Source organism: Melospiza georgiana, chromosome 2 (assembly GCF_028018845.1).
Source record: "Melospiza georgiana isolate bMelGeo1 chromosome 2, bMelGeo1.pri, whole genome shotgun sequence".
In the NCBI taxonomy this organism is placed as follows: domain Eukaryota; kingdom Metazoa; phylum Chordata; class Aves; order Passeriformes; family Passerellidae; genus Melospiza; species Melospiza georgiana.
The window spans coordinates 53,664,582-53,692,149 of record NC_080431.1 but is presented as its reverse complement, the minus strand read 5'-3'; the positions used below and the strand labels follow the sequence as shown (position 1 = coordinate 53,692,149).

The following is a 27,568-nucleotide window of genomic DNA, read 5'->3' as shown; positions in this document are numbered from 1 at the left end:
GCAGGCTGCTTTCTCAGGAGCGTGTGCGCGTGCTTTCCTTTGTGTCACTTCAAGAAGGGCTCTGATATTATTATTACTTTAAATATAGCTTGCCCCGGGGCGGGGAAACGCACAAGGAAAGAGCCGGCGAGCAGCCTATCTCTCAGAAGAAAAGAGCAAGCCTCGCAGCACAGGAACTGGCTTCACTCAAGTGTGCAGTTTAGAAGTCAAAAAACTATTTGAAATACCACCGTTGTGGAGGAGGCTGAAGAAAAAAAGACACAGAACTGGCTAAACGCAGCGAAGAATATTGTAAACCAGGGTGCAAAGTGCATCTGTTTGCGGTTTGAAAGTGGGCTCTGAAGTGCAATGTAAGTCTTCCTTAAATTGTATTCTTTTATAACAATATCTAGTTGTTTAATTTCCATTCTGAAGCCATGCTGGGCCAAAAGGTACAATTAGCTACAAAAATCAGCATGGAACAGAATGTGTAGTCTCTGATATGAGGCTGAAAATGGTTCTGAAATACAACAGAAGACAGAGACTATCAGCCATATTATGGAAGATGCACTATAAATAAGAGCATATTTAATTATTTCAAGAAAAAAGATGCTGGATGGAATCATTAATCAACTTTCTTAATAGAGAAGCAAGAGCTTTGCTGTTTAATACAGCAAGATATTTTAATACTGCTGTGTTTAAAATTGTGTGATAGCAGTTACCAATAGCAATAAGATGTAGCTCCAGAGGGGAGTCCTAGTGGTTGCAAAAGTTTTATGTCTTTTATTTCTCCAACATTTTTGCTCTCTGAAGCCTCAAGTCCACATTCTGTATCCTACAGCCTGGTTTTACTTTTCAGCTGGATTTTCAATATATGCTAACACTGGACTTCCTCTGGAACTGAAAACAGAACATTTCAGCTTTTGGAGTTATTCTGGTATGTTTTTCTGCATCGCACCAGTGGCAAAAATACAATTGACAAAAGATTGTGCACCCTCAACTTCTGGCATGGAGAGCTGAGGAATATAATGCCCAATGGTGGCAAAGGGTGATAATTTCCTGTTTTTCGCAATTTATCTCTGTGGTTTTGGACTTAGCAATGGATATTCTTTGTGATGGAGAGACCTCTGTGAACCCAACTGCAAACTCCTTCATACAAATAAACCATGAGAGAAGATTCTACAGAAATGTTTATGGAGCTGGAGAAATTAATATATCACATCTCTGCAACTTGACTGTGAACTCTGACAACCTAACCAATCTTTCATGTGAAAGTAACATGAGCCCACCGTGCTGCCCTTCACAGAAAAACTGGCCAGCTTTGCTGACAGTGATAGTGATTGTTTTAACCATTGCTGGAAATATTCTCGTCATCATGGCTGTTTCACTGGAGAAAAAACTACAGAATGCCACTAATTATTTTCTAATGTCACTTGCAATAGCTGATATGCTGCTGGGTTTCCTTGTCATGCCTGTGTCCATGTTAACCATACTGTATGGTGAGTATTAGCTGTGTAACTGCTGCATGTATTGATAAGCCTTAAACATTGCATGCAATAACATCTTGTTCTCATTATGATTTCATTCTCTTACCACAGAAAATTGTTATCACTCCATATAAATTGAAATGTGTGTCACTGGTTAATGGGTGGAACAGGTGAAGTACTTGAATCTTTTCCTATTTTGTATTTCCAGCTGCAGGCATTTTAAACACAGTCCATAACATCAGTTTATCACTCAGTTGTCAGATGAATTGTCTCAAAGTGTATATGAAGGTGCTTTACTCTTTCTATTGCCTTCAGGTTTTTTCCCTGGCTCATAATTTTCATATTCCCAATGAGAATGTAGGGTCCTGCCAGTTGCTTTCCTCTGCAAATATGCACTGAAACACTGATGACTGCTTTTAGATTCAAAGTAGGCAGCCTCCTTAATTAGTTAATAATACAAATGTAAATAATTTTCTTATCACCAATACCCTGCTTAGACATCTACTTACTAGCAAATGCTGGAATAAATATTGCAGGAGTTAAGAAATGGATGGGCTTTCTGCCTGTTTAGTAACATTTATAAATGCAAAATTATTATTTCTTAAGAGAAGTTACTAAAGTTAATAGTGACTCATAGTTCTTGCCCTTGCAGGTGATTAATAGTAGATCTTTCTTCTCATTTTCACCAAAATCATTTGCAGCACAGTCCATGCCAGAACAAGCAGCACCCTATGTGTTCAGCACCAATTTTGTCAGGCTGTTAGTGTCCTTAAACTTCAGAAATGAGCCTTCCAATGCTACTGAATTGCTGCAGTTCAAAGAGAAGCTACACATTGTCAGGAGGAAAGTAGATGGTTTTGAAAGATTTCTATTACTTCACTACTTTTGGACTTAAGGTCCAAACATGGGCTTGTTCTTAATGGAGTTTTAATCCAGAAAGTTGGAAGTTTATTTTCCATTTTCAGTATCTCTACACAGATCGCCCCCAGTAGCTTTTGCTGACCGCATTTGGCATCAGTCATGGTGCAACACCGTGATTTACCGTATTAGTGTGCGATTATCTTTGGCGGGAGAAGCAGCGGGAAGCAGGAATCGTCCGATGGGTGAGATTAGAGTCGTGCGCGATTCCCTGAGACAAGCAACAGGGACTCCTGCTGGCCGGGCTCCGCTGCCAAGGGAGGAGGCGCCGGAGCCGTGTCCGGGGAGGGATCTGGGGCCGGGGCTGGATGCCGCTCCCGCACGCCGGGAAGCCGGAGCGCCCGGGCCGGGCGAGGCTGCGCCGCCCTGCCGGAGACGGCCGGGGCACCGGGCAGGGGCTGCGCTGGCTTTGCCGCCTCTCCCCTGCTTCTTGCCCTGCTAGACCAGGGATGGAAGCTGCATAACTTGGGGTGAAAAAATCATCTGGTGGCACGCAGTGGTACCAGGAGAACCATCGTGGTGTGGTGCACCATCAATCTCCAGGATGATCAGTGCTGGCACGGAGGGAAACCTCCCCTTCCACGGGAGCACTTTCTTGGCTGCAGCTTCTCAACTTCAGCCACATCACCTATACTGAGAGTCTTGAGCTCAAACTGGAGGCCTTTGAACACACCTGCTCTGCCAAGACACCCCCAAGCCTGAGGAAGAAGAGTGCCCCCACCACTCCTCCTGCAGCCCCTTGAAGGGGTATGGTGACTGCTTTGTCCAGAGATGATTTTCTTGTGGGCAATTCTGGTTTGGGTGCCCAGCCATGCCAGACATGTGCCTGTGCCAGTCTGCACCCTTTGGGCTGGGCAGGGTTCTCCATCCACCCAGCAGCCCCAGACTGCTGGAAAAGGCAGCACCCAGTAAGTCCTGCCAAGGTGGGCATGACTCCAGAGCAGAAAACTTCCTGGAAGATGTTATCTACACCCTTATTAAGGGGGCACCTTAATGCATCCAGAGTTTTCTCCTCTCATATACTGATACTGTTTTATGCTTGCCCCATCCTGGTCTACTGCAAAGATGAGAAGTCTAGAAGGATATGACAAATGTGTTCCCAAAGGTCACTGAAGCAAGAGAAGATGTATGTTGTCAAGTGTAAAAATACTTTAATGGTTTTCCCTGTGTAAACTGGCCTGGCCTGACAGAGAGATGCTACTGGGAAGTCATGCCCCTGAAAGCCAGCCATCACATAACACACTCCAGGGACCAGACTTCCCAACAGAAGAGCAGAAAACATAATAAAATACATCCATAACTGCTGTATGGCTTGTCAGGGTCAGCTTGTATTACAGCAACCCAAGAACAGCAAGAAATAGGTCTCCTCAGTACTCACTGAGACTAAATGTAATTAGGCACAGATCTCCCTCCTCAACCTCTCCTTCCATTCCTGCTGCTGCAAATCTTGTACTGTATCTCCAAAGGAAGACAGGCAGTCCCCAAAATACTTACATATTCTCACAATGTGAGCTTTGGCTTTGTCCCCATGCCACACTATTATGGGCAGCTTGGGTAAATATCCTCTGAATTAAATCACTACAAGACAACTGCAAAACTTGCTCCAAGGAGAGCTATTAGTGGTTCCCTGCAGGAATAGAAGGGATTTTGAATGGGGGTCCTGCAGGGCTCTGCTTAGCCTGGGTCTGCTCAGTACTGCTCTGAACAACATGTATAGTTGGAGTGAGAGCTTACACAGCTTTCCAAAAGCACCAAGCTGGGAGAGGTTACAGGCACTCAGAGGGACAGGATGAGAATCATCAACAAGAATCTGGACCCCTGAAGAGAAACTAACAAACAACATTCAGCAAGGATAAGTGCAAAGGTAAAGAAGCAAACCAGCTTCTGCTGGTGAAATTTGTCCGGCCTTCAAGAATGCTGAACAAGATCTGGCTGTCAAAATGTATCATTAGCTAAATGTCCTTCACTAGAATGATATTTTCATTAAAAAGACACTCACCATTCCAGGTTGTATAAGTAAAGACACTCACTTCAAGATCCATGAAGAGGTCTTGTATTTCACTTAGCAGTCAGGAGGCCTTTGCAAGAGTAAGAGTCCTCTTTTAGTCACTGAATGATATACAAGATGCATATTTATACAGATAAATTAATGCATTCCAGGGCAGAAAAACAAAAAGGAAAAAAGTTTTAAAAGCATGATCTGTAAGAAAAAGATAAAGTACTAGGCTTTTCTTAGACTGGAAGACAAAAAAAATAAACACAAAACTGGGCAACCCATGATAGCCATCTCCCAATAGCTTTGAGAAAGGAAAGTAATCAATTAATCTTCATAGATAGTGGAAAAAACAGGGAAAAAGTAAGCTTAATTAGCAGCAAAGAAGCTGTAGGTTGGATATTGGTAAACACTAATGCATCTGCTTTGGCTTGCTTTCCCTGGAGGAGCCTATCAATATTTATTGACAGAGGGAATATCCTTATTTAGGTATGTGGTAGAAGCCTAAAGACAGGTGAGATAAATATCACTGGCATGCAATAAATAATTTTTCTTCTTTAGCTTCCATTAAGTCCAAAGTTTTAGTTTCAGAATTAAGGCAGCTTTGCATATCAGCAGGTGTTGAAAATGCAGTAATTACGTGGATAGAAAGTCCTAAAGCAAAATTGAGAACTTGCAGATTTACAATGACAAAATTGCTTCTCTTTTCATAGATTTGCTGCCAAAAATGTTTAATCATAGCACCAAGCACTAGCATTATGCAAATAGAATTAAAAAGAAAACACATATACTGCCTGTAGCCTGGGAAAGAAGCTGAGTTAACCCCAAAAGCTACAGTTAGAAGGCTGCAAACAAATAAAAATATTTTCTTAAAACAGTGTCAGGCAGCTTCTAAATGTAACACTTACTACTACATAGTACTTACTACTATCCTCCTAGAAGGATATATGCACTAAGGCATGTGTCACAACAAGGGATATATCCACATCTTTAGCTGATGCCAGCTTTCTCTTGTGCAGGATACGAATGGCCTCTGCCCAGGAAGCTGTGTGCCATTTGGATCTACCTGGACGTGCTGTTCTCCACAGCATCCATCATGCACCTCTGTGCCATCTCGCTGGATCGCTACATTGCCATCCGGAACCCCATCCACCACAGCCGCTTCAACTCCAGAACCAAGGCTTTTGCCAAAATCATTGCTGTTTGGACCATATCAGTTGGTAAGTGAGGCAACATTTCAGCTTGTAATTGCAGGTTTCCAGCTTTTGAGAGGATTTGATGTATATACTGCAGTCTAAAACTTTATTCTCTGCCTGCAGTATTTTGCTTTTCACTTCTGTGAAAGTGCTGTAATGTAGTAATTATGCCATGGAAATCAGCAACAGTGGGAAATGGAGGAGAACTGAGCAGCACTGAAAGAATATACATCAATGATAGCATGACCACATTCAAGTTTATTTTAAAGATGTGTTGATTTCCCATACTGATGAATCATCATTACCTAAACATCTGAAGAGAAAAAAAATATATCAACTGAAAAAAAGTATTTCCCTGTTATATGTAAGTCAGTTGTCCCAATTTCTTATTTGCGTAATTTGCTTAGAGCTTTTTCTCATGGGCAGATCTTCTCTGCCTTTCTTGGTGTGTATGGTGGGGAATTTATGCATCCTATTTAGGAGACAACAGGTACTGTGTGCAGTGAGAGTGAGAGGAGTCTCTCCAGAGGACAGTTCAGAGTTACATCCAAAATAGGTGTTCTGAATGGCGTAGTACACAAATCTCTTTTTGCACTGGCAAAACCCAGAGCCTCAAAACTAGGCAGGGGAACACTGATCTTTTATTCCCCTGATAGTGGCATTTACAGGGCAGTCTTATGGCATGGGAGTTTGGACAGTTAGGTGTCTGATGCCATCAGGAATTTCCTCACACAGCTGGGGTGGAGGTTCTCAAATGCTTTGAAAATACAGTTCCCTTTCAGTGCTTGTAGACCCTTGAGCATTGGCAGCTCACTTGTATTAGAGGCAGGAAAAATTCACTCTTGTGCCCTAGAAGAGATGTGAGCTGTCAGCAATCAAAGGAAATTAGCTCCTTCCCTGGCTAATACAAATTATTGCAAGTGGTAACAGTGATCCCTTGCCACTCTTCCCAGAGGAGGGAAAGGAGATGATGCTTAACATGCAGCCAGCCTGGCACTCTAAATCGTCTCCTGACCTCCCTTTTGATCCTGGCCCACAGTCTGAGAAAAAGCAGTCTAGGATTGTTAAGATTTAAAATACTGTGTCTTCTGCTGCACAACAAGAAATCATGGGAGTCTTCACTCAACAGGAGGACAGTTCTGCATTCTACACAACCTGATGAGGTTCAACAGCATCTGGCTCTGGGGTGCATTCACCTGATCAGATGTAGATATCTAGCACAGGCCAGGTGAACTCCATCCTAAACATACATAGTTCTCAACTATGAAGGAGGCCTATAGCAACTCAGATGTAAATGTCTTCATTTAAATGAATCATATCTTGTCTCTTCTACAGTCACATTTTTTAATCCAGTAGAAAACATATTACCTACTCTGTCCAGTTTTTCCAGTTTTTGAAACTGCTAAGTACAAGTATTTTCAGTGCATTTCTCTCTGTATAGCATAAGTAAGTCAAGCATCCCTTAAAATTGTGCATACTGTGTTTGTCTGCACTTGTGTGTGGTGCCTTGTGCTTAGTATGTGTGAAATTACTGTCCTGTTTAAACACAAATACATAGAATGATCAGAATGACCATTACAGGGGCAAACCAGTGATCCACTCTGCTCAGCATCTTTTCTCAGACAGAGTCTTACTGACAGAGTGTTTGAATCAGCTCACTATTAAAAGGAATCTGGAAAAAACGTGTTATTTTACCCCTACTAGTTAGAACATGGTTTATGTCCTGTGGCAGGAGGGTTTATTTATTTGATCGCTTGATATTTTGTTTCAAAAGTTACATCTTTTTTTGCAGTAATAACTAGTAACATATCCATTGTAAAAACACCTTTTCTGCTCTCTGGAGAAACTATCTTCTAACAGTGAGGAGATGAGTCACAGATGTTACTTGTTATTATCATGGCAAGTGATAGCAATGTGGTCCCTATTTATAGAACTCTGAAAAATACAACTCCTTATTTTATTGGAAACCACTCAAGTGTGGCATGAGTGAAGAGGACAGAGTCCTGCTTTACTGCAGCTGGATAAGGACATGTGTAAAGGAACAGTGGATGTCAGGAAAATAGGAAGGATTACAGGATAACTCCATCTCATTCACACATTTCATGTCACCAAAACAGTGAGAAGGTTAAATAGGTACAAATTGATGTAGGCAAGCACACTTAGGTGGGCATGAATGAAGTGATGCTCAGCTGGTTTCTAGTCTCATGGAAGCAAGGGGCATTGGGAGACCAGCTGAAGGAAGACTGGTTGGTTTCCAACCTGGCAACAAGCTATGGCAAATGGGATGTTCTCCAGAGGACAGATAAGAAAGCAAACACATAGGAAGAAGCTATATGAAACTGATGAGCCAGGCTGGACTAAGTTTGCACTGTGCCATATTTCTGTATTACTAGAAAAAAGAAAAAATGCCAGTTATTGTAAGGAATCTTGACAGATCCCAGATCACCCATGCAACCTGTCAAGTCAGTCATCAACCCTTATCCTCCTGATCTGCCACCTTCCAGCTAGGAATATGTAGGAAATGGATTTCTGAAGGTGCTTTCTATATCACTTACTAACAGGAAATGCTTTCTGAACAAAGAGGTGCTCCATGTATCATTTACCAGTCTCCAGGCTCTCAGTGCTACTTAGAGTGACAGGGCTATAAATTATTTAACTCTTTGCATTTTCACACAGCTGTGGCTAAGAACTCTCACTGGAATGAGTGAGGTCAGGATGGTGAGACACTGGCACAGATTGCCCAGAGAAGCTGTGGATGCTCCATCCCTGGAAGTGCTCAAGGACAGATTGGATGGGGCTCCAAGCAACCTGGTCTAGTGGCAGGTGTCCCTAGCTGTGGCAGGGGAGTTGGAATGAGATTATCTTGAAGGTTCATTCCAACCCAAACCATTCTATGATATCTGGCACAGGCAGAGGTGGTGTTGGGCACAACACACCTTCCACAGCACCTGGTGTAGCTGCCATCTCACTTACAGATTCAGATCCAAGGTTTTGCTCTCCAGCCTTAAACAGACACCCTTTGAATTCCCTATTTTCCTACAGTTTTCCGTTCAGCTGGTGACCTGTGAACTCTTGTGAAGTATGCGATGGAGGGTAAAAAGCAAGAGAAAGAACTGAAAGGTGTTATGTTGCCATCTCACTTACAGATTCAGATCCAAGGTTTTGCTCTCCAGCCTTAAACAGACACCCTTTGAATTCCCTATTTTCCTACAGTTTTCCGTTCAGCTGGTGACCTGTGAACTCTTGTGAAGTATGCGATGGAGGGTAAAAAGCAAGAGAAAGAACTGAAAGGTGTTATGAACCACAGTACAGTGGTTCATTTTAGCAGAGGAAGAAGGGGGAAGCAGCAGAGAGTTGTGTGTTGGCAGTGCATTTAATCAGTTCCAGTGACCATGCAAACAGCTCAGGCTAAACTGAACAGCATTGATGAACATACAGGGCTGTCAGATGCTGCCTTCTACCACCCTCAATATGGAAACAAACCATTTAATCCTACCACTTGTCTTTCAACCCCTTCTTTTTCAACAAGAGGATCTTTCTTCTATTGTCATTAGGATTTAATTTCACTAACAGCCTTTGATAAAAAGTATTGTCAGGGACTTCTGGAAATCCAGGAATGTTACATCAGCTGGATTACCCTTATCCACCTGCTCACTGACTCCTGCAAATACTTCTAGCTGATTTGTTGGGCCTGAACCCAACTCACCTAGATTATAACTTCTAGTGTACCCAATTAATTACACTTTCATTCCCTAAAATTGTAATTTTCCTTTTATTCACTAAATACACAAATATATTCTGTCAATTTTAACCAAAGGCAATCAGTGATCTTCCTTCCACTGGCTTCAGTGACATATGAAGCATTTTAAAAACAGCAGAAAAAAAGCACAGATAGTTTAGTTTACTTCACTTCTGAAATCTTGATTTTATCAGTTTAAAAAAGTAAATTGTGGTAACATTTGTTTTTGCATTTAGTGGAAGAAGAGCATTTAGCCAGAAGCCTATGTTTCACTAGACCATGTAATGCCACAGGCAATTGGTTTAAAATAGATTCTAATTACTGTAACAGATTCTAATTGTGTCTTTAATTCTTAAATCATCCAGTGTGCACAGTGGTTAGATAATTAGATTATTTGTTGTTGAAGGCAAAAGCTCATTAAACCCTGAAAATTATTCCATTTCTTTTAAAGCACAGAGGTGCTTTATTATTGAGAACAGGTGTAAAAAGCCAAAGGATTTTCCCTTGCTGGAGAGAAATAGAATTTTGAATGGAACTGGAATCTATAGAATTGTAAATAGAGCCTATACTGAAAAATACATGTAAAGTACCTTTGAGTCCCTAATGGGCCTAACAAAGGCATTGCTCTGCAAGAGGCCAACAGTGCATCATCCCCTCTTTGAAGGGTAACATAAAAGAATTACAGGCATGAATGTGAAGTCCTTATATATAACATTTCTCATTTCTTATTTCTTTCTATTCCTCTGTTAATGGTCTAAGTAATGTGAAGTCTGATGAAGCCCAAGCACTCTAAGCTGAGTTTTCTCTTATCATTTCTCACTCAGCCTACACATCTGTTCACTGCCTTCAGGCAGTCTCTGCACTCCCCAGTCACTAACAACTTAGATTTATTCAGTACTTTTCATGCAGAAAAAAAAGCCCAACATGGATCTGGATGAATCTGGTAAAATACCTCCCACCACATAACTCTAAAATTTTGCCAATGCTTTTGAGGCTTCGAAAATGAGAAATACTGTAGCATGTGAAGCAACTTTCTCCAAAGTGCAGAGTGAAGTTAGCCCCAGGTGTACAAATCAAGCCCAGTGCAACTGAGCCCCCAGCTAATTTGGCAGTGTAACATTTTATGCTGATACACAGGCTCACCTCCTTCACAGGCAGCCTGCAATTTCTCTGCATGGCTTCTTGCTGCCTTACAGCATTTGAAGGGCCAGGGAAGCAGCAGGGATTGGGAGACTTCAACTACCTGTGCCTCTGGATTGTGTTTTGTTGACAGCTTTGGTCTCCTTAGGCTCAGTCTTCTTTCTGTCAAGGACAGCTTTCATTTGAAAATCCCTTTACTGGTTTCAAAGGGCACAAACAGCTAATAAACTGCAGGCTGGGAATCCCTGTCCTGAATCTGCTACACATCCATTTCTTCCAGGTGACATAATTTGCCATTTCAATCAATTCTAATTCACGGATGCCTTGGCATAGGAAAAGATCATTTGCTAAAACATGAAATATACAGCCAAAATATATAGAATTGCAAATAATTACACACTGAATAGTACTCTGGCAATATAGATTTAAAGCTTAGCACCTACATTTGGAAGTGCTGGAGCTAAACTTAAAATATCTACTACACTATCATTTCCCTAGGGAACATTTATTTTTTTCATACTCATGAAACCATCTCTCAGAGAACGAAAATAATGTTTGCTCACTCCACCTGCAGGATCTCAGGGGCAAACACTGTAGTTTTTATGTTCGGGCTGCCCTGTGACCTTTATGATTTGTGGATGTAGATGATGCCATAAAAATAAAATGAAGTTGAAAAAAAATTGTTGCACAACATACAGAGAAATTTACGTCAATTATAATGAAGGGTGTTGGCCTGAAATATCATGAATAAAGTATTAGAGCTTCAGAACCATCTCAGAAATAGAATCTTCACTGTATTTCTTCACAGAGACACAATGTATGAGGCTCAGTAGGCAGCAGCAATTACGTCAGTAGAAAGTTCATTGCCATACTAATGACTCCTACAGTAGTGACAATTAATGAGAACCAGCCCTTCATGTACAGGTTGTCTGGGGTTCAGCTCCGTGGAAAAGGAACATTCAGTGCTCTGATGCACATTTCTGAGTTGACTAGCGCATGTATTGTGGTCATGAGGCATTACTTCAGATGCTTCTGAGAAAGACACACAAATATCCTATTTACTTTGAAGTAAATTATCCCCATGTTTTCCATGTAACAGAACCCTTTGCATGATTTGTTCTTCCCAGAAGAGTGAACACATCCACCAGACCATCAGCTTACCACACATATCTCCCTCACCTAACTACGAAGGTTTAAAAACCTTGCATTTTCAACTTCTATACAGAGTTAAGGAAATTATCTGCATTCATTGCATTTTGAACTTGTATATGTTTGTTCATCTGACAAGGAGGTGTTACTAACATTTTACTTGTCTTTATGGAAAAAATACTTAAAGGAATGTTAATGATTGAAGTGCTTTCTAAATTCTCCAAATTTGGAAACATAAAGATATGAGACACAGGCAAGTGTCCATAGGGACACTTTTGCAAACCAAAGACACTGAGCAATCCAGCATTCATCTGGATGGGGGAGAATATATTATACCAATAAATATGTCTCATCAAAGGAAGAATAATTATTATGTATATATTTACCATGTTCTTTGGGTAATTACATCAGGATGAGATGAAGGGGTTTGCCTATGAAAAAGACACACGCTCATTTTGTGAGCAGTCCTTTTGCAAGGAGCAATCTGCCTTTCAAGTGAAAAAAGGAATGAGGGATGGTCATATCAGTATTGTGTGGCATTTCTTTCTGCTTTGGTTTTATTTTTAAAGGCAATTTATAAACAGTAGAGCTGTATTTTTGATAGAAAAGAGCCTGCTTAGTCAAGGTGAAGATGAAATAATTAGTTGCCTTTTTCTAAAAAAACTTGTTTTTGTTTTGAAGACCATAAGGACCATGTTCTTCTTCCTCTTGAAGCTACCAGCAAGAAGCATAAAGTTCATTTGGACCAGACCTGTCCTGTTATGAGGGTTTTTTGAATAAGAAGTTGGTGGGTGCCAACATGACCTACAATCAGCCAGTCACTCTTTGTAGGATATATCAGAGTAAATGGAACATTTCAAGAAAAAAGGCAGCATCTCTAGTCAGAGGAGCTGGAAAATGCCATATGCAACACAAATGATAACAAAAGAACAAGGTACAAGGAATTATGTTGGGATTCATAAATTCTGTTGTCTGTACGCTGTGACTGCATTTAATCACCTTCTAAATTAAAAATGGTGCTGCACATTAGCACAAGCAGCACAGTGTTGCATAAAAGAAAATGTCAAGAAAAGAGAAAATTTCATTCATTTTAAAATTATACAGAAAGATTTCACAAGTTCCATATTTATTACATTTGGCTTAAGCCAGATGTTGTGTTTTATGACACTAAAAAAGGTTCATGTATCAGAGAATTCTATGAAATTAAAGGCTTACATTTATCTTTACCAGCAGGAACATTGCAAACTATTGAACACTGTAATTAACTTTCCCCACACATTACCTGGCCGGTGCCATTGGCATCACTTCTAAGCAGAAGCCCAGCTAATAAAAGTCAAGTGTTTTGTCAGAACTGCAACAACATATTCCTAATTACCTGAGACAAATTTAGAAACACCTGTCAGGTGATTTTGCCTATGATGTCCTCCAGGGTCATTGATGGAAAATAGCTTGTTGAGCTCCTGTGATGTCCTGAAAGCAGGCTGTAGCATTGTGATAAAGGCTTTCTTTTCTGCCTGATCAAAATTGGAATCTGTGTATTTCACAGCATTCAATCCTGCCTTTATGTTGGAAATAAATCACACCCACTGGGAAGACTTATTTCCTTTTGGCAGAACATAGCCCTTTTTACAACTTCTTGTATTTGATCAGAGTTTTGAAATGTCAAATTGACCACTATTGCAAGGATTATAGACTGAGCTGAACTGTGAGTATCCTGAGAGAAAAACTATGTGATTTTAGGTCCAAGGTGCACTGAGTGAGCAGTGTAAATTTCCTCTTTCAATCACAGAAGTACTCAGAGGTTTTAGATTGAAAATTCCCCAGTTAAATACAGTTCTGCCTTGCATACTACTGCAGGACATGAGGAAGTTAACAGAACAGATCATGTTTTTACTTTTTATTTCCAAGGTGCTTTGTGACATTTAACAGAAAGATGAGCCTAGGATCATGCTGTAGCACCCACACAGACTCCAGTAGATGGTGGAAATATGGGCAGATACAATCCCTTCTGATATGCTCCCTTTTTCTCTCTTCTTCAACACCGTTATCCTGTAAATGTGACCAGGGCATTGGCTGGTCTAACAGAGTTCAGTCAGGTTGAAGGGCATTTGCTGCAGGGTGGACAGTGAAACATAAAGCTCAGGATCCTGACTCATCATCTTCAGACCTGTGCAGGTCTCTAAGCTGCTTCTCATTCTGTTTTTCCTTCCAAATTATCCATCATGTCAGGACATCTATCCCAATAACTGTCCAGCCACTGCTGCAGTCTCCTTGTGTAACTAGTAAGAAGCTGACAATTTGCTTATTGAGCAGCTTCTGCAAGCAACCACAAAAGGAGTCATGGAGAAACAACTGGGACATGGTCTGAGGTCTAGAAAATCCAGAAGAATTACAGGTTTTTTTATCTCTGCCCTTCAGATGGAGTGTGAAATTATTACAAAAAATTCATAATAATGATGATTTAAAAATTTGTCTTATAGCTACATTCAGTGTCCTTTTAAATTACACAATGAGGCCAAGTAGCATTGCTGAAGAAATCTCAGTTCAGTGGAAGATTAGGGCAGAGTTAAGTAAATTATCAGCATTCAGCAAATCACACCATGTAATAATTAAAAGACAGAGATATAAAAACAGGACTATCAGGGGATCTTGTCACTTAGACTGCTCTAGGAGGCATTATTTGATTATGGCAGTGGAATATCTAGGGTCTTTCCATAATTTCTGGCTTATTGCTGCTATAAGTATTTTTTTAAGCCTTACTGTGTACATAGCATGTATAGCACATAATAAATTAGCCCCAGGATCCTTTTGAAGCTTCATAGCTAAAAAGACAAATTAATAACATCTGATCTAGGAAGATCCTGTAAAAAAGGTATGGTATTTCCTTCTTCTCAAAGCACTCTTATCCCCAAATCTGCTCTCCTAGGGGCCTGAACAGTGAATGCTGCGAGGCCACCTGACGTGGAATGCAGAAAGGTCATATGCTAAACAGAGGGGGTATCACAGATGGCTGAAGTTGATTCTACACCAGGTTCTTTTCCTTTGCAAATTAACATATTTACCTAGGCCAGTGCCAACCATACATTTCTAACTTCTTTTGACTAGAAATTAAACCGTCGCTACCAGGAACTTAAAAGCACCAATGCAATATAAACAACATTAATTGATCTTGCAGAAAGATAAAGGGTGTTTGACCTGCTCTACTGCATTTTGCTGAGCCACAGAAGCAGCAGGCTCAAAAAGCAGGAGGAGAACCTTGTCCCTCTGTGCAGAGACAGACTGGAGACAGGTGGAACCCCTTGCAAATTTTCAGACTAAATATTAAGCTCTACATTGTAAGGCCAGTTACTTTTTACCATTTCTAATCACCATGGATGAAGAGTGTCCTTAGCCTACAGTTGTCATTTGCCTATATCCCCTGGAGGAGCACATCATGCCCAGCTCCCTTCCAGCTCCCAAATGGCAGCAGAGTTGTAGCTGCTGTCCACCTTGGACTTGGGCTCTACTCAGCCAGCATCCCCCAGGCAAGTTGCTTCATCACCTTCTTTATTTATTTCTAGCTGTTTGATAGGTGTAGATGCCCTTTAGTGACTGAGTAACCACCTTAGACAGAGAGCTAACAGCTTCTCTTAATTGGAGATCTCTGTGAGAAGCTAAAAAACACCTTGGAAGAAGCCTCTGTCCAAATGAAAAATAATGTCCCCAGCTGAAAAGCAAAGACTGTATTGGGGAATAGGCTCCACTGGAAGCTGCTAGGCAAAAGGTTGTAGCTCCCTCAAATACTCAGAAGGCCTGAAAAATCCGAAAAGAAAATTAGGGGAGCCAGACTGTAAACAAGTCCTACAGCATAACTAGCAAAGAGAATTTGAGGAGTGCATAGGCAGGAAAAGCACTTAAAGCCAAAAGCAAAGAAACTATTTCCTGCTGTTGTATTCTTGCTGCCTTTAGGAAATAGGGCTGTGTGCACATTTTTAGCTTTATATCGAAGCAGAAAGCGACTCCATCAGCAGCTTCCTCTCTCAGAACTCAGCTCACTCCGGAGGCCAGGATTTCTAAACAGCTGGGTCAAAAAGGGGCAGCTGTGCTTAATTTCTTGCACTGTCCTGCCTGTAATTCTCCTCTAATCCTATTAATAGTTATTTTACTATCACAGTTCTACAAATTAATTTGGAGACATATATCTCTGTTCTTGTTATGAAATAGGCTTCAGGACTGAGGCATAAATGAGGAACATACTAGGAAACACATACTTAGCTGATTTTGTTTTTCTAAAGTGAAATAGATAATTTATGGTATAAATTATCATTCACCATATTTTTCTCACATAAAAAGAATAGAATGTATCTCCTGCTGGGCTAAATAATATGTTTCCTTAGAGATTTTCTGAGCTGTCAAGAACAAAGCCATTTCAAAATTAATATAATAATCCAGCTGTTACCTGGCACCCCCTCTACGTGATGTTAAATTTGTTTTCCTTTCACTTGTATTAACTAGAATGTGTGTGACCAAATGAAGTGTTCCACAGGAAAGATACAGAAAACCAGCTTCATGTGTGCCCTTGAATAAAAAACTAAAGTTGGTCTATCAACAGTTACAAGGAAAATGCCTGGACCCACTCTGATTCCATTCCTGTGAGTACAGCCTCTCAGGATGCAGAAAGGAGACGATGCTCCAGCACTGTGACTCACTCACTTAGCTCTTGAGGAAATCCATCTGAAAACAAATATTATGTGGGGATTTGTGAGAGAATGCTCCTCATCCACTTCCGCCTCCACCAATACCAATACCTACCACCAGGGAAGAATTCTGTGCTGGTCTCACATGTGAGGAGAAATTCTAGCCCAGGACTTTGGGGACATTGTCACACTGACTAGGGGAGGTAGAAGCTTTTTAACATTCGGGCTAACTAGATGCAGCCTCAGATGGTAATTCCCAATCCACACTGAGGTTTTCAACATCCCCTCTTCCCAGGTGGAAATTTCTGCTTCTGCACTGCCACTCATCAGCAACTTGTGCGCATTGGAAATATGGCTGGCACTACTCTGGCAGCAACAAAATTATCATAGTGAAGGGTTTGTCATGACTGGAAAGGAGTCAGTGGGGTAATAACATTGTCAGGTGCATGCAGAGAGCAGCTGTTTGCAGGTCTGGGAAAATAATGATGTAATGACAATGAAATGTAAGGATGTACCAACCATAATGGTGAGTGTCAAACGCCAAGCAGAGACACAAAGCCAGAGTGAGCAGCTCCTCTGCAGATGTTTAAGTGGAAGTAACTGTTGCTAAAGTCCAGCTCCTCATATAAGATCCAGACACATTGCCATCCTTGATACTCAGAGGAAGACATGGTCCATGGCCCCCTGCAACAAGTGACTCACTGTGGCTTGTGTTCCTTGAGCAAACATCCACACATGGCACCATGGTAGCCCAAAGGAAGAAATATTCTTTTGTGTGGTTAATTAAGTCAAAAATGTTAAAAATAATGTGATGTCAGTGTGCAACAAGGAAATTTTCATACAGCATGAAACTGAGGTTATGCATTGCATGCCTTGGGATGTAGCAGGTGAGTTATACATGGACATCTGTGTACTGTTTGAATGTGTAGATGTACCGACAGAGGATATTTTCTGAGCACCAACAGGCCCCAGATACCAACATGGGCTTTTCTAAAGAAATTAGACAATATGGCCCCATTGAGCTGCTTGAAGGAGACACTGGCCTTGTCAAGCAGCAAACCTTTCAGAGGTCCCCAGTGTCTCAGCACATCTTTGTGCAGTGGCCCGTGAGCTGGCCCATGACCTGGTATGTCTGAATCAAAGTGACTGCTAAGACCTGAGATGGGGAGAGTTTTTTGTTTTTTATGAGAAAGTAAACAAATTTTTGAGAAACTGTAGTGACATGTCTAAAAGGTAGTTCCTAACCCTCAGACATTTATTAAGGCACAGAATAATGCTCATTTGTATTAAACAGAATTGAAATAGATATATGCAAGGTGAAAGCATGTGACTGACAGTTTCTGCCTAAAGGAGACTTCACTGAAAGAACCTTCACCTTATCAACTCACTTCCCCCTCCTTGTCTTCACCCCAAGTAACCCAAGAATGCTGCCCTACATGCCTATTGTAAATTATAGCATTGATTTATTGATAGTCTCAGCAGCTCAAGGCAGCTGCAAACCCAGTTTACTTGTCCAGTTAAAGTGGTTTTGTGGCTGCTGTATACCTCTGAAGCCAGCAATGTGTAGTGCTATATCAACCTTTATCAATTTCAGCAGACTTTTTGAGAAAACAAAAAGAGATGCCATTGCTTTACTTCTTAACCTTTGGTGTTTTCAAGAGCCTTTTGTCAATCTGAAACTGTGCCCAAATTCTTGAGGTTTAATGGAGAATTCATTACTCATCTTCATTGTTTGGGATCTGTTGTGTGGTTTATTAAAATCCACAGTTTGAAACAGCCACGTGTGTATAAATCAAACCATCTAAATAAACCACCTTGTGCCAGAGGAACATAATATTTAGGGCTTGTTGACAAGGGAAAATGTTCCAAGTGGGAATGTCAACGGGAAATGGAGTGGCTAATGTACCTTCAGTGCTTGAATGGATGCTCCTATTCTGTGCTGAATGCCAAGGTTCTTTTGAAAGCCAAGGAAGATAAATCATAAAAAATCCCTCAGGGGATACAAAGATTTTTTTCCAGACTGACCTTCAGCTAGTGGGAGCATGGAATGGGCAGGGTGGGGAATAGCTGTTACAGCCCTTCCAGGTTGTTTCCTTCAGATCTACTGTTGGCACATGCTTCACTTCCCAACCACCTGTTTGTCCCTACCTGGTAGCTCTGCATGATCCTTTTGCGTGAAGCTGATTTTCTTCTTATGACATTTGAATGCACAGGCACCATCTGTGTCTCCTTAAACATCCAGTCACCAAGAGCAGGGAGCTGGAAAGCAAAGACAAGTAAACCAATGAGTATATATCTGAATCATCCAGGTGAAACAGATCATTCATATTCAACTTTTAAAGAATTAATTCAGTCAATTGCAAGAATGCTAACGCAACTTTAGACTAGGACGTTTTGTTATCGGTTTACAGGACAAAATTGATCTTGACCAAACAGGACATATGGGTGATATTCTTGGACATATGTGGTGATTCCTAAAAATCCCATCAAAATAGTGGATGTGAGTTGTGCATGGAAGCTCCTTTACTGCCAGTTTAAATACGACTGCCTTTGAATTTGGTCCCTGTGTCCTCATGAAATTTGCCATACTTATGCTGCAGAAACCAACTGTTGAGAGGGGACAAACCCTGTTCCTTTCAGGAGGAAAATAGTAAATTTAGTCCCCATAGAGATATGAAAAGAGAAAATTGGGCTGGACATTAACTTTTTCCATGCAGGAATGCCACAGTGTCATTTGAGGGATGCCCTGCATCAACTGAACTGGGTTACACAAAAAGCAGTTTACAGCTGTCAGTGTTCTCTGCCACAAAAGTGTGGTATCTCTGCTGTTTTCAAACTCTATACAGACCACTTCCCTGTGGCTGTAAGGGAAAGATGCCTTGCATGGTCACTCAGAAAAACTTACATGACTATCAGTGCCTGCTACAGCTCTGCTGCTACAGCACTTCCATGCTTGTTAAAGGAATGGCAAAGAAATGCAGGAACTTCTGCTGCACACTGAAGGCCATTTCCCTTTTTTAAAGCCAGAAATCTGGATTTAGATGCCAGTCTGCAGAAGCTGCTAAGAACAAAACAGAGCAGTTGAGGAACTGCTCCCCTTGTTTCAGGCGAGAAGTTGTAACAGACTTTGGCCCTTTACTTGAAAAAGCATGCAAATTACACCAAAATTCTCCTCTTTTTAATGCTGCAGCCGCTGCTCCCATGCCTCCTCATGCAGCTGAACCATAAGGTGGTAATGAAAAGCATCTTTTTACTCTGTCAATACCACTGTTTATTTTATCTCTGCAGCTCAAGCTAGGTCTTTGAATTAAATGAAAAAACAGCCTCACTGTTATCAGCACAGGGCAGAAGCAGATGGGAAACTTGTGGTATTACTCTGACTAATGCTGTGTCTTTGTGCAACTGCAGTATGATGCTGGGAGGTGCTGGATGCCTTCAGCGTCCCTTCGACTCATCCAAAAAGAGAAAACTAACTTCAAAGCATTCTTCATTTCCCTGGAGTTGTTCAGCACCCCAGATTACTCAGCCATGGCTGGACAGTCTGGCTTCTGATGGTGACCTCTGCCTCCATGCTTTCAGTGAGACAGACTCTGACCTTTTTAGCCAGTAGCTAAAAACACTGGAGGTTTCTGTCAGCTCAGCTCAGGAGTTGCCACAGACTGCATAGGTTTGCAGCTCACTCACTGGCTTCTCCAAGCCCAAGTTCAAACATTTAGAGCTTGAGCAGGAGAAACAGAAAGGGTAATACCACAGGGTCTCCACCAGCTTCTGCCCTGGGCAGATAAGAAAAGCATTTTTCTAAAGTGGCCTGAGGCAATGCCATGACTCAGTTCAAAGTTGCAAAGACAAAATAAGCTACAGTGTTCCTAGAAAAAAAAGTCTTTGTAGAAGCTCCAGAAGAACAAAAAGAATGAAGCACTTGAACAGAATAATAATCTAATATTATAATTATTACTGTGATGATTATTGTTTGGTATTGAGCCTGTACTCCACAGTCTTCCTCTAGGACTGGAGCTGTTATGCTGGGCACTGGATATGTGTGAAATGAGGACACAGGCTGTGCTTTTAAAGGACTCCCAGTTTAAGCAGCAGAGTGGTAAGAAGGGAAAAAAAGTGAGGTAGAGGAAAGTACCATTGAAATGCAGATCTTTCAGACTCATCTGTGAATGAGTAAGGTCACTCCTGGGCATCCACTGAACAAAGTAGGGCACAGCATCCTCACATGGTAAGAAATTCTTCTGTAGTCAATGTTTTTATTTCTCATAAGCCAAGTACAGCAACTGAGATTTCTGATCCAAAATGCAAACAGGACTGAAGCTCAAAGATTATGCTAACTTTCCATAGGAATCAGAATCCTGGTTGCTTTTATCTAAACAGGGCTGCAATATCACCCCCTGCTTCACTCCACTTTTGCTATCTTTGCGGCACATAATTTCTTTCATTGTCTGAACATTGCCTCTCTTGGAGAGACAGTATCCATTTGGAGGGGACGAGACAAATTCTGAAAGACAACGCAAAACCAAAAACCAGAGAAATAGCAGCTGTTAGATTTTACCCAGACTGTAGCAGCATTTGCAGAAATCCCTGCGGAAATGGCTGAGTAGGCTTGAAACATGCAGAGCAGTCCAAGGAGAATGGACTTTGTCACCTTGTCTTGCCAAGGATGCGTGCTTCAGAGGAAGACAAATTTTGCATGGCTGTGTGCAGAGAAGGCAGCCTCTATTAGCTGGAAATACAGTGGAAGGACTTTTGCAGCCCTGCAGGATAAACTACATCTCAGGCTGCCTCGTAGTGTCTCTCAGTGCTTAATTTGTTCCTGTTGTTCATCTGGCCATTGCCACATGGGAAGCTGGGTTTTGTTAGCATTTAGCATTTAACTATATGGAGATTGCAGCAAGAAAAGAGAAAGACAAAATGAAAGATTAGACCTATGACAAAAAATTATCTTTCCTCCTAAAATTAGTATTTCCCAGAATTATTTAGAAGCCAGAACACTTTTAATCCTCTAATGAAAAACAGTCCAAAATCACTCTTATGGCACTCCAGAAAAGAAATACATAGTGTCATCTTGGTCATAGTTCATAAAATCCTTTGCCAAGGTGTCAAGGACCAAGGAGCAAGTCTGGAGATCATTATAAGCATGCCAAGATTCAAAATCAGGCTTTTCTGGCTACCAGGTATCATAGGACAGGTGAAAGGAAGCAAATGTGTATTATGTGTGACTGACGTAATGCGTATAGCTATGATCACCTCAGCCACAGGAAGAAGACAGGTAGATGTTTATTTGTTTTTTCTTGGAGTCTGGAAGTGTTTTTCATTATCGTTTTTAACCTCTTCTTTCTCTCATCCACCTTCAGGTATTTCCATGCCTGTACCTGTCTTTGGACTACAAGACGACTCCAAAGTATTTAAGAAGGACATGTTTAAGAAAGACATCTGCTTACTTGCAGATGAAAATTTCGTTCTAGTAGGCTCTTTTGTGGCATTCTTCATCCCTCTAACCATCATGGTAGTCACTTACTTTTTAACTATCAAGTCGCTGCAGAAGGAAGCTATGCTATGTGTGAATGACATTGGCCCTAAGACCAAGTTTACTTCATTCAGCTTCCTCCCTCAGAGTTCCCTGTCCTCAGAGAAACTCTTTCAGCGCTCCTTGAACAGAGATACGGGGACTTCAGGGAGGAGAACCATGCAATCCATCAGCAATGAGCAGAAGGCTTCCAAGGTCCTTGGCATTGTCTTCTTTCTGTTTGTTGTGATGTGGTGCCCGTTTTTCATCACCAATGTGATGGCTGTTATATGCAAGGAGTCATGCAAAGAAGAGGTCATTGGAGGACTCCTTAACATATTTGTTTGGATTGGCTACCTTTCCTCGGCTGTCAACCCACTCGTGTACACATTGTTCAACAAAACCTACCGCTCAGCTTTCTCTCGCTACATCCAGTGTCGCTACAAGGAGGAGAAGAAACCTTTCCAGCTGATTTTAGTGAACACTATCCCAGCACTTGCATATGACTCCAGACAGCTCCAGCTAGCACAAATGAAGAGCTTGAAAAAAGAGGCAAAAATGATGGCCAAGGATTACTCGGCGGTCACGATAGGAACACATAATTTAGATGGTACCTCCAAGGGAAGTACCGGCCCGGGGAACGAAAATGTTAGTGGTGTGTGATGGTCAGCAGCTGCCATGACAACCACTCTGTGTGTGCTGAAAATTCCACCTGCTGTGAGAAGCTCTGATAGCTTAGGAAAATCAGCTGTGTTCAAGAGACCTTCCAACAACATCATATACTCCTCACATTATCCTGTGGATGAAAAGCAGGGTTGAAGGGATATCAAATGTGCAATTTTTTTTCATACAGTATGTTGGCTGTTTTAAGCACAGGCTTTATTAAACTTATTTTTTTAATATTCTAAATGATATATTTCTTAAAGAAAAAAAAATGTAATTTCTGGTATTATAATATGGGCTGTGAAGAAACCTACGCATTTCTTTTCTCTTTGCAAATGAAAGCTAAGCTGTCCTTTGATGTTCTTGCAGAGTAGGCTCCAGCTAGTTTGTCTTGCTACAATTGAGTTTTGTTATCATTAACTGAATGAGCACTTTACAGAATTTTAAACAAAATGATGGTTCATTTGCTAATATATATTTAAAATAAATCCTAAAGTATTTAAAAAAATCTATTAAAACTGCTATAGATTAATTATATGGACATTTTGTTAACTGTTTTTATGCTATTTTTTCTTCCTCAGTAACCATCCTGAAATGTCCCTGGGTTTTTCTGTCATTTGTTCTGTATTTTAAATAAGCAATCTTAAAAGGTAAATTATACTTGAATAATCCTCTGTTTCCACCACCACTTATATTCTTTATTTCAGGACTTGCAATTTATTTGTATTCAAAAATTTCACAAGTTCAGCTTAAAAATTGAAAGTAATATTTTCAAAATTATTGGTCTTGATTCACTGCTCCCTCCCACTGGTGTTGACAGGAAGTGAAGTGAGAGAACAGTGGAAAACCAGGCACAACATTGCTAAATAATTTCAGCACCACTTCCAGATTCATGGCTCTGTTCAATTCCAACAAAATCTGATTTAAGTAATGTCAGAGGAAACTCTGCATGAGTAAAGTCTTCAGTAAAAGGTTGAAGTAGATTCTCTCTAATCATTTCTCTTTGGTTAAAAAAGGCCATTATGAAGAATGTCCTGGTTTTGGTTTAGGACTTGTAAAGCCAGAATTATTAGAAAACTGTTAGTTGCTAAAAATATTTTTCCCTTGTTTGACTGTATTGCTGTTAAGGCAGATTGCTCAGGAATGGTCAGAAGATTGCACTACTAGGACTCAGCCTTAATGAAATATGTATGGGCAAATGGGGCTCACTTGAAAAATAACAAGACTGTAAACAACACTGCATTTCACCTGCATAGAGCCAAGGGCAGAATACATTGCTTGCCAGACATGTCTAGTCATGAAACTCTTTTCATGACATCATAACTGATGTCACTGAAGGCAGTGGGATTTTGCTGAAGAGGACAAATATAAATGCTGCACTCACATGCAAAGTTTAAATCCAGTAATTTGATTAATTCCATAAATTTTGCAGCCATAATCTCATCAGAACCAGGATGTATTCCAGTTTCTGTGGGAAAAAATACTGCCCATCCAGAAGAAAATCTCCAATGCCTTCATCTGTCCTTCTATTGAAGTTGTTCAGTTTTTACAGAGCAATTAAATTTCCACTAAGTCAAAGAAGGAGAGAGACACAGAGAGAAAGTGAACCCTTTTCTAGCTTACCAAGTCTTTGGAAGAAGAAGACCTTTAGCTTAAGATACTGATCTATGGCAGACAAGGACTTAAAAGTTGGCTGGGTATTTGACTGATTTCCAAGAAACTGATTTATTGTCATATACGTGGTAAAACTAAATCTACAAGTTTTATGAAGCCTTTCCTCTGACATGGGATAGGTAGGAGCCACTGTGCACTGGTCACACAGAAGCTCTGCATGCACACGATGACACTGACTCACCCCACAGACCTCAGCCTCCATGTCTGGGACAAAGTGTCATGCTGTATCCTTATTTGCAGTGATGATGCCATGCATGTCACCTATCACCTCACAGACATTCATGGGTTTCCCCCAAAACTGGTCATTTAGGATGAACTGATAACTCAAGTGGAATAATTGCTGTGCTTACCAGGTGCTTTATGTGCTCTCCCTATCTCTGGGTACATTTGACCATCTCAGTCAAATTGAACAGCTTCAGCAGAAGCAAAAATGAACTCACTGCTCCCACCTCCCTATGCACACATCCTGCTCCTGCCCAGCACTGTGTGAGGAGTGTCACACTGGCAAAGAGATTCCAGGGGGAATCTAAATGCAGCTGAGTATGAGGACTACCATAGCAGTAGCTGGGAGCAATGACTTTCCACTCTTTCCTGTCAAGTTTGATATTGACCCTAAATCTAGTACTTTGAGCTAAGTACAATGCCCATCTTATAACCCACAGGCCAGATGTCTCCACTCCACAACTGGGGTGATGGTTTTGAGGATCTGCCCTTGGAAACAGGTGTCTCAGGGAATAAGGAGGCAGTAATAAAAGCAAAGGTGTTTTGTGAGAAGAGTCTGAGGCTTTAGATCTGTACCCAAACCACATTGCCTTCATATGATGAATATTGACAGGGGACCGAAGATCTCTAAACCTGCAGGTGAAGGGAAAGGAAACAAAGAGGCTTCCACCAGGGGAGGGAATCACCATATTTTTTGCCATTTAGGTCTGACCTGATGCAAGTTTCTCTGGCTTTGCAATCAAAAGCAGTAGGAGGGACAGACAGCTTGGATCTTATTGCCCATTTGTGCCAGGGAGCAGAGCCCACCTGCATCCTGTATGATGTATATGGCACCCTGCCCTTCTCCAGAGCTCAATTCCTCCCAAATCTCCTGAGCACCCAGTTGCTGCTCTGCAGAGTCTCCTTCACCAGCTCGCAGCTAATAAACTGTTACTGGACATTTCACATTCAATGCTTCTGCTCTCCACTTACTGTCTGCATTTTGCCCATGTGGCAGAGCAGATCAGCCCTCTGTTTCTCTTTCATTTCACTTTCTGTTCCTTGTTCACAATGTCAAATTGCTCAGGTTGCAAATACTGACAGGGAATGTTTCACTACAATCACAGAGCGTTTCAATTACTGGCTTGAAGTTTCATTACAAGGTGACTCTGAACAATCATTTTTTTCCCAGCTTATTTTAAAATGAAACCTATGTTTTGGACATAACAGACTTAACAGCATTTCATTAATTGACAGCTGGAGAGAACATAACACTGAGTTTTTGCTTAGAAGCAGGGAAAACTGATGCCTGACATTTTGATTCTGTAGCACTCAGATGGTTTTATTGAGTGGTCAGCAGCTTTTGCCTAAGTAGCCTCTCAAGGCCAAGAATGCACAGCAAAGACCAATATCTCCAGCTCTTTATGGACATTTTTGACTTATAAAGGCCTGATTCTGCCACCCTGCATCAAAATATTAATAGATTTTTGTGCAGTTTGCCTTAGTGAGGATGACAGAGTCAGGATATGAATTTGTTCTAGCCACCATGCCAAATCTGCTACGGGTTGTTCATCAGTAGATAGCAATTAATGGACTCATTGTACTGCAGACAGATGACAAAAGTTCAGCTGTTTTAAGCTAGGATTTACAGCACTTGGCCCATGCTTGGAATGAACACCATGGTTTAATATGACCAGCTTCAGAGCAGCATTTCCATCTTCCAAAAAGCTGTGTTTTCATTATGCATAAGAATGGAATGGAATTTTTTATAATTTTTCAGGTTGAAAAAAAAAAAAAGAGAAGACATTCATACAGACTGGTTCAGAGGTTAGGGCCTTCCCCTACTTGACAGGAAAAGCATGCTGAGTCAGTCTGTCATATCTGCATCCAAAAAACCACTTCATCTGAAAAAACTGCTCAGCATCAATTTTTCAAGTAGATTGACATTCTATTACTTTTAAAACTGCATCTGAAAAATGTCCAAAGACATGAAGCTCACCATGTATCTCCTAAGCTGGTGTGCATCCTTTTTACACTTCAGGGTAAAAATTCCTATGTATCTATCCCATCCAGTCAACCATGCACTGTACTTATGTAATTATTGCCAGACAGTGAGATGCATTCTATTTTGAATACCTATATGTTTGCTTATGTAAATACATAGAGAAAAAATTTATTGTATTTTGTAATGTTAATGTAAAATGGTGTTTCAATGCTTTACTGTTTTGTCTGATCGCACTGCAAGTAAAGCAGATTAAAATATTCAAATGCAATCAGTTGTTTTATAAACTGGAGGTTTGTGTTAAATAGCTAATTTTGTTTGGTTTTATTTCTCCCATAAATATTCAGTGCAATGTCTGCTGAAGGCTAAAGTAATTTTAAATGTTTTGCTGGAGATAAAGAAAGAGCATGTTGCAGACTAACTATCTCAGTAAACTGGTCCAAAATTAGCCATTGTAATCATTTGCTTTTTCTAAGGACAACCATCCTTCTACTGAAGAGGTATTCTTTGGGTAAGTACACAGCTTAGTAATTTTCAGTTTCAGAAACTGTGTATTTGCAATAGTAGAAAGCCAACTAAATTAATTTCCCTAAGAAATAGAACTATAAGGTTAAAATTAATAAGGTGTATTTGTTAGCATGGTAAGGTTTCACAAGTGAGGAAGTTACAGGAGTGGGGCCTGTGAGATGCTTCCAGAAGTTTTGCCCATATCTGACATCCAATGCCAGCCATCTCCAGGATGGATGAATCTCTGGCCAAGGCCAAGCCCAGCAGCCACCACGATGGTGCCATGGGATAATAGATTTAAGAAGTGAAGAAAAGCTGCACCATTGCAGCCAAGAGAGAGGAGTGGGAATATGTGAGAGGAGCAACTCTGCAGACACCGAGGTCAGTGGAGAAGGAGAGGCAGGAGGTGCTCCGGGCACAGGAGCAGAGATTCCCCTGCAGCACCTGGTGCAGAGCATGGGGAGGCAGCTGAGCCCCTGCAGCCCAGGGAGGTCCATAAGGAAGCCTGTATTCCCCTGCATCCCAGGGAAGTCCATAGGGCAGCCTGCATCCCCCTGCAGCCCAGGGAGGTCTGTAAGGGAGCCTGTACCCCCCTGCAGCCCAGGGAGGTCCATAGGGCAGCCTGGAGCCCCCTGCATCCCAGAGGGGTCCATAGGGCAGCCTGGATCCCCCTGCAGCCCAGGGAGGTCCATAGTCAACCTGGATCCCTCTGCAGCCCAGGGAGGTCCACAGTCA

General features: G+C 41.2%; 1 protein-coding gene across 1 annotated transcript; it reads left to right on the top strand.

The window, feature by feature from the left end:
- Nucleotides 1–26,762, top strand: HTR2A (5-hydroxytryptamine receptor 2A). The gene is made up of 3 exons (XM_058019025.1): nucleotides 1–1,478; nucleotides 5,397–5,597; nucleotides 21,635–26,762. The coding sequence occupies exons 1-3, from the start codon at nucleotides 1,079–1,081 to the stop codon at nucleotides 22,447–22,449; spliced, it is 1,416 nt and encodes a 471-aa protein (XP_057875008.1). The 5' UTR covers nucleotides 1–1,078; the 3' UTR covers nucleotides 22,450–26,762.
- The last annotated feature ends 806 nt before the right edge of the window (nucleotides 26,763–27,568 follow it).